Here is a 15,495-nt window from a genome sequence, read left to right on the forward strand (position 1 = left end):
TCAAAGACCATCACAGAATTTGGTGAACAAACGAGTATCAAGTTTGCAAATTCCCGTTATCAAATAGTACATCAATTTTTTTAAGAACTGTTGACAGCAACTTTTCATTATGTGAAAGGAAATTATTACATCCAAGACCCGGGAGAATGGCCCCTACAAAAGAAGGTTATAAATTAGAACTGCAATTGATGAAAAGCTGTTGAGTAATAGAATTACAAAACAGTTTAGCGAGAGTCATTAGAGTGTATGTGTGAATAAAGGAGCTTATTAGTCTTTCATCCTTTATTGTAATTTGACTATTTTTAGTTTAGGATTTCCAAGTCTGCCTACATATATTGATATCTAATGTATAGAATGTATGAATTCTCATACTTTGGTCCCTACAATATCATAGAATATAATCATACCTTAATTATTTTTCTAGAGCAATTAGGGTTTTGTGAACCTTTAGGATGGGGGTTGAGGACCTTTTTGTTTTTCAGCTTGTTGTCCCCTCTCCACCTAACCCTCCGAGCCATCATCACAATTTTCATCATAGTTTTTCATCTTTTTTGACATCGCCCAGCCCAAGAGGAAGCATGCATTACAATTTGAAGAACCTCAGAATTCGGCCACCGCCTTCAATCCATGCACCAGGGTAGGCTTTTGCATTGGCTGGAGCACAATAAAATCGTTTTCCTTTATGGCAGCTTCCTAAGGTTGGTCTTAGCATCAACTCGACATTAGAATCATCTTTCTCTATGACAATCTTTAGGAGGAAGTGTATATGGAGGAAACCACCTCAGTTTGTAGCTTAGGGAAAGATGATAAAGTTTGTCGCCTTTGCAAATCTTAGTAAGGGTTGAAACAAAGTCCACAGCATAGTTTGGAAATTTTAGCCAAAGCATTTGAGTAGTTTGGAATGAAGAAAAGCAACCAAAATCACTGTCAACCATCGACGATCTAAGAGTGTTATTATTCTACTTGTCGTATATGTTGATGGTATGGTCAACACTGGAAGTGATACCTTAGGCATGTATCTCCCAAATCCTCCAAAGTCAATTTTACATTGAAGACTTGAGAATATTGAAGTACTTCTTTGGTATAGAAATAATGAGAAGCAGAAGGGATATCACTATGTCACATATGTGCTTGATTTGCTATCTAAGACATGAAAATTGGGAGACAAGCCATGAAGGTCTCCTATTATGCATTCTGTAACTTACAAAAGATGGAGAATCATTGAAGTCTTTGAAAGATATAGGTGTAACACTTTGGAATTTTAAGAAAATAAATAAAAAATTCTTTAAAAAGAAGAAGAAGGAAAGCAAAATGGCATCCACACAAGTTGGAGAAGATGACCATACAGTCAACGGTTAGTTTCTCAACCTACATTCCTTTCTTTCTTAACAAATTTGAAGCTAGCCGTTTTCACTATTTTTATTCTTTTGACTTAATTTAGGGCATATTGAGGAATTTTGGAGAAGTTTGGAATATCGTCGAAGACCCGAAAGAAGCTCAGGAAGTCTACAATCAAGTAACTATATGGAGCAAGTTTCTAAGAAATACTTTTAGAAGTCGATTACGATCGAGGGCAATGATTGAGTATTATGTTTAGGAGCCTAGTTTGACCTAGTCTCATAATAATTGTGCTTAGATAATGTGAATAGTTCACAACTTAGTTCTATTTACAGTTATATAGCTTCTGCACATATGATTTATGATTTGTGAACTCTGATAGATCATTAGGATTTTATGCTTTCAAGTAACCTGAGGTTGGAATTATCACTTAATGAGTATGACGAGCATGTTGTATGCCTTTATACATTTATTATGCATGATTTAAGGTTTGGATAGCCCGTTATTGCCCAGTCATGAGTTGGACTATCGCTATGAACCATAGAGTGCTAGTTGTGCTTTCCATAGACTATGAGTTACTGTTTCGCATATTTTGGTCCTAGTACCTAGTCATGAGTTCCATACCCTCCTTGGGTTGACCAAGTACCTTGTAGGGATGGATGGAGCGCACCCCAATTCGTGAACTAACCAACAAAAGTTAGGGTCTACTTGTTACACATAGCTTAGTTGTCACCTATAGAGGGTTTCAGGAGTCATAGAGGGTATACTACTGAAGTACTATCGGTGGTGCCTAGGGGGAGAGCCATGGCTTTTTACTAATATAGCCCGAGTGACATAGTGACAAGTAGTTTATTGTTCTAACCTGAAAAGGCAAAGTAACAGATAGTTATTGTTACTAAAACAGGTAGTTATTGTTCCTAAAACATGTAGTTTTATTATTCTAACTCAAGGAGGGTACATGAGCCGGTAGTTTAATGTTCAGGTAATTTATTAATCTTCGGAACATGTAGATGTTGTCTGGCACAACTAGAGAGAACCCACCGATTAAAGCTCAGTAGGTAGATATGCATGGAATACCATCATCGTTTTAAAGCAAAAGGGCTCCTTTAGACTTATGAGTATTACCCTAGGGCCTTTCCATGGGCCACAGCGACTCGAGGCGCATCTTGCGCAAGACAGACGAAGAACCTAGACATACGTGAAACCTAGATCCAAGAGAAAATAGAAAACCCCTAGTATGAACCTGAGAAGGATTGAGTACTCCTTAAAGGAGGTATGTCTGAGGGTTAGTTACAAATGGCCTACAAGTTTGTTACAAATGTTAAGCCATAGTTTGGCTATCGATAGGGACAGTTATGAGTACATAGTCTAAGTTTCCATGAATCGGATTAAGTATGACAAGAGCCTATAAGTAGGTTGCTTACGGAGTATTTTTATACTNAGTTTGGAATATCGTCGAAGACCCGAAAGAAGCTCAGGAAGTCTACAATCAAGTAACTATATGGAGCAAGTTTCTAAGAAATACTTTTAGAAGTCGATTACGATCGAGGGCAATGATTGAGTATTATGTTTAGGAGCCTAGTTTGACCTAGTCTCATAATAATTGTGCTTAGATAATGTGAATAGTTCACAACTTAGTTCTATTTACAGTTATATAGCTTCTGCACATATGATTTATGATTTGTGAACTCTGATAGATCATTAGGATTTTATGCTTTCAAGTAACCTGAGGTTGGAATTATCACTTAATGAGTATGACGAGCATGTTGTATGCCTTTATACATTTATTATGCATGATTTAAGGTTTGGATAGCCCGTTATTGCCCAGTCATGAGTTGGACTATCGCTATGAACCATAGAGTGCTAGTTGTGCTTTCCATAGACTATGAGTTACTGTTTCGCATATTTTGGTCCTAGTACCTAGTCATGAGTTCCATACCCTCCTTGGGTTGACCAAGTACCTTGTAGGGATGGATGGAGCGCACCCCAATTCGTGAACTAACCAACAAAAGTTAGGGTCTACTTGTTACACATAGCTTAGTTGTCACCTATAGAGGGTTTCAGGAGTCATAGAGGGTATACTACTGAAGTACTATCGGTGGTGCCTAGGGGGAGAGCCATGGCTTTTTACTAATATAGCCCGAGTGACATAGTGACAAGTAGTTTATTGTTCTAACCTGAAAAGGCAAAGTAACAGATAGTTATTGTTACTAAAACAGGTAGTTATTGTTCCTAAAACATGTAGTTTTATTATTCTAACTCAAGGAGGGTACATGAGCCGGTAGTTTAATGTTCAGGTAATTTATTAATCTTCGGAACATGTAGATGTTGTCTGGCACAACTAGAGAGAACCCACCGATTAAAGCTCAGTAGGTAGATATGCATGGAATACCATCATCGTTTTAAAGCAAAAGGGCTCCTTTAGACTTATGAGTATTACCCTAGGGCCTTTCCATGGGCCACAGCGACTCGAGGCGCATCTTGCGCAAGACAGACGAAGAACCTAGACATACGTGAAACCTAGATCCAAGAGAAAATAGAAAACCCCTAGTATGAACCTGAGAAGGATTGAGTACTCCTTAAAGGAGGTATGTCTGAGGGTTAGTTACAAATGGCCTACAAGTTTGTTACAAATGTTAAGCCATAGTTTGGCTATCGATAGGGACAGTTATGAGTACATAGTCTAAGTTTCCATGAATCGGATTAAGTATGACAAGAGCCTATAAGTAGGTTGCTTACGGAGTATTTTTATACTCATTCCATGTTATTCTATTTTTACTTTTTTTCAAATGGAATGTAGACCACTGTGATGGCGGGAGCGTGCGGAGCCATGTAGTTGCAAGGGGTGCCCTTTAGATCGAATCATCTTCATTCTTGTCATTTTATTGTTTTTCTAAATGCTACTTCTTGAAACTTATGTATTTATTTAAACCATTTTGATTTGACTCCGCAAATATTACCTTTAAACTACTTGTATGTCATTTTTTAATGTATATTTAAATTTTAAATTCCTTGTGTCTCCCGCTTTTCAATTTAAAACATTTTATCACCCTTTTACCCCTTGAGTCCCCGTGGTGACCCGTGATTCGAGGCATCAAAGATCGGGTCGTTACTGAAGAGTGGTTGGAAAGTTGAATTACCTTGTTGTGACACGACTAGACATAGCTTATTCAGTAAACATTGTGAATCAGTTTATTACTTCACCCACGGTGGATCATTGGACTGCATTACAACAAGTTCTAAGATATTTGAAGGTTGCACCTGAACGTGGGGTCTTATATGCAAACCATGGTCACATGAAGATTAAGAGCTTTTCAAAGGTCAATTAGGCAGAATCAAAAGAAAACATAAGACCAACTTTTGGCTATTGTGTTTTAGCTGGAGGCAATTTGGTTTCATGGAAGAGTAAGAAACGACATGTAATGTCGTGATCAAGTGTTGAATCGGAATACGAAGTTATAGTACAATCGATATGTGAAATTATATGGGTACATCAACTCTTGATCAAGTCAGATATCAATATTACAGTTCCAACCAAGTTGTGGTGTGCAACCAAGCCTATTGGATAGGATCAAAATTTTTGTTGGAGGCAATTTGGTTTCACAGAAGAGTAAGAAACTACATGTAGTCTTGTGATCAAGTGTTGAATTAGAATACAAACTTGTCGTATAATCAATATGTGAAATAATGTGGGTATGTCAACTGTTGATCGAGTTAGATATCAATATTACAATTCCCACGAAGTCGTGGTGTGCAACCAAGCTACCCTTAATATGGCATCCAACCCAGTATTTCATGAGCGAATTAAATATATTGAAATTGATTGTCATTATGCTTGTGTGAAAATACAACAAGATTTAGTGTCTACTAGATATGTGAAGATCGAAGAGCAATTGGAAGATATTTTTATGAAAGCTTTAAATGGAGTTCAGATAGATAACCTTTGTAACAAGTTGGGTATAATTAACATAAATGCACCAGCTTCAGGAAAAGTGTTATAGCATATATGTCAATATTGTAATGTTACTATTTTTTGGAAGAGTGTTATATATGTGAATATAGGAGCTTGTTAGTCTTCTGTCCTTCATTGTAATTTTACTAAATTTTACTATTCATAGTTAATGGCTTCCATGTATATCTCTATATATTGAACTCTAATCTCTAGTATGGAATTCTCTCATATTTTGGTCTTACATTATCAAGAGTAATCCATTTGAAGGCTGCAAAAACCACCATATCATGATAGTTACAAAACCCCTATTGGAATCAATGAAGATTATCCAATTTCCTTCATTCCACATTCCATTTTGCCTAGGGCCCTGGCTTGATTTCTTGTTTTACTTCTTGTTTTACAGCAGCTAAACTTTGATCGAATAATTTTTTTTCAGAGTGAGGTAACCCAAAGGATATTTAAAACTGTTCAAAATATTGTTCCAAAAGTTCGCTGCGAACTCACAGTTTAACCTTCTGACCAAATAGTAATCAAAAGCAACACAAAACCACCTAACCAAATCATCTTTGGGACTGAAGGAACGAAGAATCTTTTGGTTTTATGTTGAGGCAGCTCTCTTTGGAAGTTTTGGCATGAAAGAAACTTGATAACTTCCGAGGGAGGAATCTAATCTAGAAACTTTATGGAACCAAATCAAAATTCTTCTGTCCTACTTGGTGCACTCTTTATAATGATTTCTGTAATTATAATCTTTCAAATTTTCGTCCATCGGTTTCATTTCTTACCTAAACAGAAAAAAAAATATACTCTACACCATCAAACAATAATCATAATCTCTTACGTTTTAAATACTCACCAATTTCAAGAGACGAGCACGATACTCTCCTGCTAATGTGATCTGCAAATTAAGTAATAGGTCAATGAGCAAATATCTTCTCACATTTGAGTATATTTTCTCCATCAGAAACATGATTAACACACAATTCAAATGAAGCATAAAGAAAACTCTGCACATAAGAGCCTTTCAAGTCAACAAAAATATTACAATTGATCATCATATTATGGGTTGAAAACGAGGGAACTTCAAAACAAATAATTAATTCGAGCAAAACTAGGGAAGTTTAGGTAGATGCAGAGCAAAAATTTTGAACCACATTTTGTGGCGATGGTCTTTCTCATCAATATTATGAATTGTTTGTGGAAGGAGTTTGGGTTTATTTGTAGTTCAGAGGTCAGGTATGGAGGAAGTATTCAAAATCCTTCCTTCTGAGGGAAAGGTTATGTTCTCTTCTCTGGCATGTCGACTTCTTAAACAAACGGTTGCATTAGAAAGGATATGGAGAACACCTGCGGTGCCAAATAGATATATAAAATGATGTTTGGGAATTCATACAGTTTAAAGCATCTCTCTTGGGTGCTTAATTTCAATTCTTTTTGTCATTTCCATTACTATTTGTAACCAAAAACTTGGGTTCTTTCTGTGCACTTTCCTTTTTTTTCTTTTTTTCTTTTTTTTCTTTTTTTTTTTCTTTTTTTTTTTGTGGGCATAATACCCACATTTGGCTTGGCCTTTTATGGCCTCCTTTGTAATCTTTCGATCATATCACAGAAGTTGGTTGGTCATCAAATATGTAAAAGAATATGCGTATCCACCTTTTGAGTTCAACATTGTACAGGGTGGAGATTTTAACCTTACATGTAGATTCGAACCAAAGTTCATTATTTTAACCGAATGGGCTATTCTCAAATTGGAAGGAATTCATGTATCCACATTTCATCAAATGATGAAAGTATTAAAAATTGAAGCCTCAAAAATCCATTAAGCATATAATCGAAAATGAAGCTAGATGTTCTTATCAACAAACAAAAAAAGGAAAAGAAAATGAAGCTCGCCGTTAACGAAGATGCAATATAAAATTAAATACTTACATCTTGGGCCAATTGGGTAATGACATCAGCAAAAGTTGATCCTAACTCCTCCGCAGACATTTGATCCGAGAACTCAACTGAATCCAATGCTGCTTTACACTTGGGGAATGGCAATTCACCTCGGACCTGAATACGGTAGAACCGCATAAACAAATTCATATCAATAATGAAATCGTTGCACCACTAATATCCCCAACCAACGCTTAATAGTTACTAAAAACCACAACTTCTACATGCGCGAACTACCAGGCACATACATGAAAGCGAAAACATACACTGATTGAAGAAATGAATAAATATATGTCAATTAGAGTACGAACCATGGTCCAGCAGAGCTCGTAAAGGAATCGAAGCACAGGGACAGGTTGAGGAACCCTAAAGCTCGAATTTCCGGACTTCCATTCTCGAAGATTGCTTTCTACAACATATATACACTCAACCGGAGGGAGAGCCATTGCCGGAAGAGGCTATGCAATCCCTTAAGAGACCCCCCAAAAAATAGCTGGGTTTTGGAAGCTGGAACAGCTTCAAAAAAGGGAGTAACGGAATGGAACGATAATCAATGGGGTTATCATGGGGGTTTAGTATGACAGTACAGGAGAAATTAGGGTTTGAGATTTATGAAGAATTGTGCAGGAAGGAAGAGCAGCGTAGGGGTTTGTGGAAGCTGGAAATTTGGGGAAGAGATGCTTGGTAACGCGGCTGATCGTACAGGCGAGAAATATTTGGGCTGGGCTTTGGGCCCAGCTATTGGTTGTAGTCCATTGGCCTTCTTTCGAGAAGCCCATAAAGGATAGTGAGACCTAATTGTTCATTCGACTCTATTATTTATTTTCTTTTTTTAGGGTTGGATGTATAATAATTTTCTACGCACTATTCACGCATATGCGATTAAGTCCACTAAGCAAACTCGTTAACATACCCTTTAAGTCTGATTATAGACCAGTACATGATCACGCTACCAAAAACCAACGAACAAGAAAGGAAGGTAAATGATATAATGATGTACGCATTCATACATAATATGTTGAAGAAGCAATCCATGTTCATAAGTCATACAACTTGCATGAGGTCCTACATTAAAATCATGGTTTAATGAGATTCTGCACATAATTAATGTTATACTTATCATAAAGTAAGTTTCTTATGAAACGTACATATGTATTCATGGCATTTCATATATGTTTATCATGCACAACACATTTGAATATCTCACGAGGCATAATATGGTCATTTCAACATAGCAATCATAATCAAACATAAAAATGAGTAGATACATCTCATAGTTTATTCAGATATTATAATATAAATAATAGCACATAAATAGGGTCAAGTGTTAATGTATCAAGTAATTGCATCTAACTTAGTCCTTACTTGGCGGCCATAAATTTATTTATAGTTTTAAGGTCAACTTGGTGCTCCTAAGCTTAACTGATTCTTCCTAGGTTCAACTCAACTAGATTTCAGGTCCACCTGTGATATTTCATTCTTCCTAGGTTCAACTCAACTAGATTTCAGGTCCACCTGTGATATTTCATTAGTTCATAAAAACTAAATTTAGAGTTTATTCGGGACCAATATAACTTAACTATCATAAAATCAGTCATAAAACAATATTATGAACAGTTCAAAATAATAGTTACAACATTAAAGTCATAAACGACTTTAAGATCAAAATATTCAAAACGAGCCAATCAAGCCAACTGAAGCTAAACCCAATAAAGAAAGTCCGTCAAACATTTTTTTCTTCAATTTGACCATAACAATGATCTCCTCCGTTCATTATTATACTAATAACTTTTATTATTTTGTACAGTAGATAATATTACATTACCTATAAACATAAACATAAGTTTAGGTCCACAAACTAAGTTTCTCCCAAAATTTCATAACCCAACATAACTATCTTGAAATTAGTTATAAACGATATTAAATATTATTAACCATTCAAACACTAGTTACACCTAATTACGTCATAAAAGACTTCGAAGACAATTCAAAAAATCCAAAACGGGCCAATCAAGCCAACTAAAGCTAAACCCAATATTTCTTTTCTAAAATTTGACCTACCAATATCCTCTCGTATGCCAAGTTCATTATTATACAAGTAACTTTATTTGTTTTTTAAATGAATAATATTAAATTAACTAGGATAAACATAAACATAAGTTTAGCTCCTTATTAAATTAGTTTTTTTACTATTTTATTAATTGAAAAACTACAATATTTTCGGTTGACCATTCCAATATTTTTCTTTCCTTCCTCCAATTAAAAGAAAGAAAGAAAAAGAAATTCGAAGTGGGCAACAGCTAATTCTAGCCAAGCACTCCAGTCTTACATGAGAAGGAAAACCCACCCCCCAGAAAAAGAACATCATTTTACAACATATACAGATAAACTTGGACAAATTCGGACAAGAAATGGAGTCTCAAGTCAATCCCAGAGCTAAACGACAGGCAGGGGCCGGCCACATAGATACACTCCACCCCTGTTTTCTTGCCACCTTTCATCTCCCATACCAACAATTTCTTCCTTATTTGAAACGGAATGCTGTCAAATCAATATGAAACTTCATTCTCTAGGACTCTTTTATAGATGGATGACAGAGGGGTATATATATAAAACATTACAAGCCTTACAACACAAAACGTTTCAACACTTCCCAGGATTAAAGTAAACAAAACATAACAAAACACCAAAAAGATTAGAGGGGGCTAAAGAATAAACAAACATCCTCATAAAGTACCTACTAAGAGCAATCAGAAACTCGAGTTTTTCTTCTTTATTCCTCTCACCGTGCGTCGAGAGAGGTAAACGAATTCGCGAAACCAGGTGGTCGGTTTGGGATGCTGCTTTGTGTATTGTCTCCACTCGCAAGCAACGATGATGAAGACGATGTCATGTCCAAATTGCTATTTCCTTCAAATGCCTGCCATCTCTTAAGCGCCTGTGGTAACGACATATCGAGATCGATTCCCAATGTGTCTTCCAAGTCTGGTTCTGTTGGTTTCCACACATCGACTAGAGACGAAAGAACGTTGACTGCATGACTCATGTCGGGTCGCTGGTATGGCTCCCTTGCACAGCAGTGGCCAGCCAAGTCCGCAACCGTGCAGATGCTGCCAAGGGTCTCCTCGTCTATGTGCATTGAAGGGTCTATGGCCTTTGAGAAAGTGTCCTTGTTAATGTACATTCTGCGGAACCACGATACAAGGTGCAAGCTTTCTTCCGGCTGGCTCTCGTCAATTGCTTTTCTACCAGATATCATCTCCATGAGGATCACTCCAAAGCTATAAACATCGACCTTGGTTGTAACTCGTCCGGTTACTGCTCCATCGATCATCGATGAAGAATAGAATGTTAGAATATATCAATACAAAGTGTTGGTTACGAACAAACAGGTTCAGAAACTTAATCCATGAAGTAAATGCATCAAGGTATTCTACGTAACTATATTCACAACCCAACATGCATAATAACTAGCAACATGGAGTTTCGTAGCAAAAATAAAGAGGAGAAGAGTGTATACCAGCATATTCTGGGGCAAGATAACCAAACGTTCCTGCGAGTCTTGTTTCGACCGACGCTTTCCCTTCAGGAGCAAGACGAACCAACCCAAAGTCTGCTACTTTAGCCCGCAAATCATCTCCAAGAAGAATGTTTGATGGTTTAAGATCGCGATGGATAAAGCTTTGATGTGCTAAACTATGCAAATACTCAACACCCCTGGCTACATCCAAGGCAACAGTCAGCCTTCTTTTCCATTCAAGGGGTTTGATCCCTTCATCATTCCAGTGAAATAGAAACCTACTAAAAGTCCCCTGGGGCATGTATTCATAAACCAGAAGCCTCTCGTTTCCATCTAAGCAATACCCGAGAAGCGCAACCAAATTTCTATGACGAACCTTAGTAAGAACTGCAATCTCAGCCTTGAATTCATTCAAACCCTTCTCGCCTACGACTCCAGACTCCATTCTCTTCACGGCGATCTTCGTACCATCATGTAATTCTCCCTTGTAAACAGTTCCAAAACCCCCTCTCCCCAATATATTACTAGGGCTAAAATTATTAGTTACATTCCTCAAAACTTGAATGGAGATAACCAGGTTTCCTGCCTCGACCACACGGACATCACTCGGTCCAGCAATAGGAACTCCGCTGGATTCAGGAGTACTCCCATCGGCCCTCGTCTCCGTAACTGTAATCTTCACTGAATTTTGATCCCCAGAATGACTAGGATGTACCACTACTGTATTTGGGTTCTGTACTATACTACCATGTCTCTTCTTTCTCTTGTACCAAAAGAAAATCGCAGTCCCAACTAAAAGGAGACCAACAATAACACCAATTATAGAACCAACAACCACTCCAGTATTACTTTTCTTAACACCCCCATCAGGATCGTCGCCTGTTCCATAATCGGAGGGCGCTCCCTTTTCGGGAGAGCCTGGTGCGGGAGAACTGGGCCGATCTTTCCCAATATCCGGGTTCCCCTGTGTGTTCACAATCACATTTTTCCTGAAGGCGGGCACTTTCCCATGAAGCCTATTACTGGAGACATCTAATTCTATAAGACTGGGCATAGTCACAAGTTCGGTTGGTATTGTGCCAGAAAGATAATTGTTAGAGAGAATCAACTTCTGTACAGATGTAAGCAATGAAAAGCTAGGAGAAATAGAGCCCGCAAGACCCATATTCTTAAAGTTGATTATGGTTATATTTTCGGGGTTGCCAGTACATGCAACACCTTTGAAATCCTCACAAGGATTGTTCCCTACCCAGCTTTGGGCAAAGACTGTTGGAAACCCCATTGATTGTGCAACCGATAACAGAGCACTCACTCGGGGATCACAAGGCTCACCCGGAGAATCCGTGCAAAAATTGTTGGATCCTGGTCTCATATCCAGCTTTACATTAGGATTAAACGCAGGGGTGGGTCCTTGAAGCAGATTATTCGTCAAATTCACAACTGTGAGGGATTTCAAGTTTATCAAGGACGAAGGAACAATACCCGTAAGCTGATTATCCCTCAAATTCAAGGTCTCTAACCCCTGAAGGTTAGAGAAATCGGGCAAAGGACCTGAAAAGTGGTTCATATGCAACCAAACCTCCTGCAGATTAGTCATGTTTTGCAATACGGCGATAGAACCGTTTAACTTAGAGTTACTCTGTTGTCCATTCAACCAAAGCGACTGAATCGAAGAACCCGCAAAGCTTACTGGTAATCCACCTTCAAGAAAATTACCTGCCAAATGCAAGTTCCTAAGAGTCGGAAACGTCGTGCCATCGAAAATTTGAAGGGTGTTACCAGTTACATTAGCGCGATTGGCCGATAATTCCTGAAGACCAGAAGCATCTCGAATGCTATCAGGAATTTGCCACGCCATGAAGGGATTGTTGTCGACATCTATCGTCTGCAGAGCCGACTTCTTGGCGAAGAAATCAGCCGGCATGGATGTAAACAGATTATCATGCGCTAGAAGTATCTGGAGTGAATCAGCGAGATTAGGAAACGGCCCAGTCAGCTGATTGCTCTGTACCTCTAATTGCACTAACGCCGAGAGGCTAAAGAGATCCGAGGGAAGTGATCCCTTGAGATTTTGGTTCCCAATTTGAATTTTAACCACTCGGTTCTGAGAATCACATTTAACGTGCTTCCATTCACAGTAATTCGAACCAGTCCATCCAAGAGAATCCGTGGCTCCAATACTAGTCTTCAAAAGATTCATCACTGACCCATCATCACCACCCGCACCAGCCGGCTGAGCGTAAACAGAGAAATCCAAAAACAGCAGAAACAAGACAAAAACCAAAAGGAAAACCCCAAACCCCAAATGGGGTTCCCTCATTGTTCAATCTTTCTCAGAAAACCAACAAAGAAAAAGAGGTAAAGAGGTAAAAACAAAAGTTCTGAGTCCGTCGTAAACGAAAAAGAAAGAAAGAAAGAAAGAAAGAAAGAAAGAAGGAAAGAACAGGAACCCAGAATTGTAGGGTTTTAAAAGTCAGAATGGATAAAACAATGCGTAAAGTGTGGATTGGTTTAAAACCCTTTTCTCCATGCTTTACGAACACTAACGCTTTCCCAATATTTGTCCCTTTTTTCTCTTCTCAGACACAGAGAGAGAGAGGGAGAGAGAGAGAGAGAGAAAGAGAGCGAGAAAGCAGAGGGGAGGTTGGAGGAGAATGCGGCGGAGATGAAGGGGGTTTGGGAAGAAAACAATATCAAAACCCAAAAGGAAAAGAAGAGAGAGAGAGAGAAGAAAAGGAATGAAAGAGAAAAGGAAAGGCGTTAAAGAAATGAATAAAGAAGAGGAGAGAGAGAGGTGTTTGGGAAGTGAGAAAATGGAGGAAAAGGGAAATGACGCGTGTGGTCCAGCTCAGAAAATTTGACCAGTAAAGGAGAAAAAATGGTGCGGAAGGAGTAATTGTAGGCCAAGAACCAAGAAACTCGACTCTGCGCTTCTTCCACTCATCCATCTTCAACCACTTCACAGCTGCAACTTAAAAACAATTTCCCTTTCTTTTTTCTTTTTTTTTTTTAAATAAACAAATTCCTTTCTGTTTCCACAATTTCTTATTAAAAAATAAATATTTTCAGATTACATCCTACCTTCTAATTATTATTTTTTTAATTATTGGATGGTCAGATTCCATCCACGCACCACCTCGAATTGTGGATTTCTATGTTTGAATTCTTCTTTTTAAGCTAATATTTTTAACTATTTTCTTTTCTTTTTTTTTCTTTGTAAAGAAAATTTTCGAATACATAATTATCCCATTAAATTTGTTTTTGAGTGGTTTCAAAATTCTGTCCATAATCCTTTCACAAACAAATCCATCCATAAGTTTTTAAATGACTTTGTCTTTATATATATATATATATATATATATATATGTAAAATTTACTTTTTAATTTCAATTAAATTCTAGCAGTCATTTAAAAAAATACAAAATTATTTGTAAACTAATAATATTTTTAATCGAGGAGTTAGAAATTCAGTCTTCACCTTCACCAAATAATTTCGAAAATATGAATATTAAAAATACCAACGTTTTTCAATAGTTGAGGCATCTCTTATATTATTTATTTTTCTTAAACTAAATCGTTTTTTTATTTTTTAAATATAGAATTTAGATTTCTTTATATCAATTACTTGGCCATTCCATTTTCTATCTTTCAAAAATATTTTAAATATATTATTTGGATCATGTCTATCAGGTAAGTACCACAAATAAATTAATAATTAAGATAGAAAAGTTATAAAGAGAAAAAATAGAACCTCGATTCAAATCGAAAAGAACAGGAGTCGATGGCACGTGCTAACCTAACAACAACTTGAATTAAGAAATGAGAAGCCCGTCATCTTGAGACAAAGTGAGCAACCTCCATACTCGATTAACTTGATCTATTAAAATTGTCAATAATCTCAAACAACTAATGTCGATGGTTAAATAGGAGGTAAAAATGACATAATAAACAATTTAAACAATAACATTCGAACTAGAACGTGTTTATCGCACAACTATATTAATATATATATTAATTATGTACTTATCCGAGTGAAAGTAATATCAAAATACAAGTTAGACGAAATTAGGTAACCGAATGAAAAGATTTGGTCATAATAGAAATCAAATATTAAAATGTGGTATGATCATATGCAATCAAGACGGAAAATAAACAAAAAGAAAAAATGAATCCAATGAGTGGGTCAAAACTTTATATTTATAAAATCATGTGCGGTGTCTTCTAGTTTACTTCATATTTTAAATCAATATTTTAATTAATCATGACCTAACTCATGTAACAGCTGTCAAAAACTTTACAAATTCAGTATTTTTATTTTTATTTTTATTTCGCTACGAAGAAGATCATTATTGAAATAAATATTTTGATATTGCATATTTTTTTGATAGTTTCAATTAAAAAATTAATAACAAGACGATCTTCTCAATAAATAAATAAATACGCAAATAAAAAAATTATTTGGTAATATTATTATTTTTCTAGATAGCCTTATTTATCTCCTAGTTTTTAATTAACTCAATTTCATCTTCAATCTTCAAACTCAATGAACATAGCTAAGAAAAAAATATCACCGAAAAAGACCACTAAAACTATATATATATATATAAAGTTATTGACTTGTGCGCTATAATAAATATAACAGTGGAATGTGTTTTTTTTTTTTTTTTTTTTTTTTTTTTTTTTTTTTTTTTTTTTTTTTTTTTTTTTTTTTTTTTTTTTTTTTTTTTTTTTTTTTTTTTTTTTTTTT

General features: G+C 36.4%; 2 protein-coding genes across 2 annotated transcripts in view; both read right to left on the reverse strand.

Annotated features, from left to right (window-relative positions):
• The window catches only part of LOC111808014 (THO complex subunit 2-like), a 36,607-nt gene extending 28,726 nt beyond the window's left edge, over positions 1 to 7,881 (reverse strand). The window contains exons 1-3 of the mRNA XM_023693767.1: positions 7,540 to 7,881; positions 7,220 to 7,345; positions 6,147 to 6,188 (exon numbers count right to left, since the gene is read on the reverse strand). Of these exons, the coding sequence (XP_023549535.1) occupies positions 6,147 to 6,188; positions 7,220 to 7,345; positions 7,540 to 7,674 (303 nt within the window). The 5' untranslated portion in view covers positions 7,675 to 7,881. The remainder of the gene's footprint in view (positions 1 to 6,146; positions 6,189 to 7,219; positions 7,346 to 7,539) is intronic.
• Positions 7,882 to 9,770: 1,889 nt separating this feature from the next.
• Positions 9,771 to 13,171, reverse strand: LOC111808793 (receptor protein kinase TMK1-like; the record flags this gene model as incomplete). Its single annotated transcript, XM_023694977.1, is given in 2 exon segments — positions 9,771 to 10,546; positions 10,749 to 13,171. Coding segments are annotated over 2 exon segments (2,856 nt in total). The 3' UTR covers positions 9,771 to 10,010.
• Positions 13,172 to 15,495: the final 2,324 nt, after the last annotated feature.

Source organism: Cucurbita pepo, chromosome LG13, assembly GCF_002806865.2.
Source record: "Cucurbita pepo subsp. pepo cultivar mu-cu-16 chromosome LG13, ASM280686v2, whole genome shotgun sequence".
NCBI classification, from domain to species: domain Eukaryota; kingdom Viridiplantae; phylum Streptophyta; class Magnoliopsida; order Cucurbitales; family Cucurbitaceae; genus Cucurbita; species Cucurbita pepo.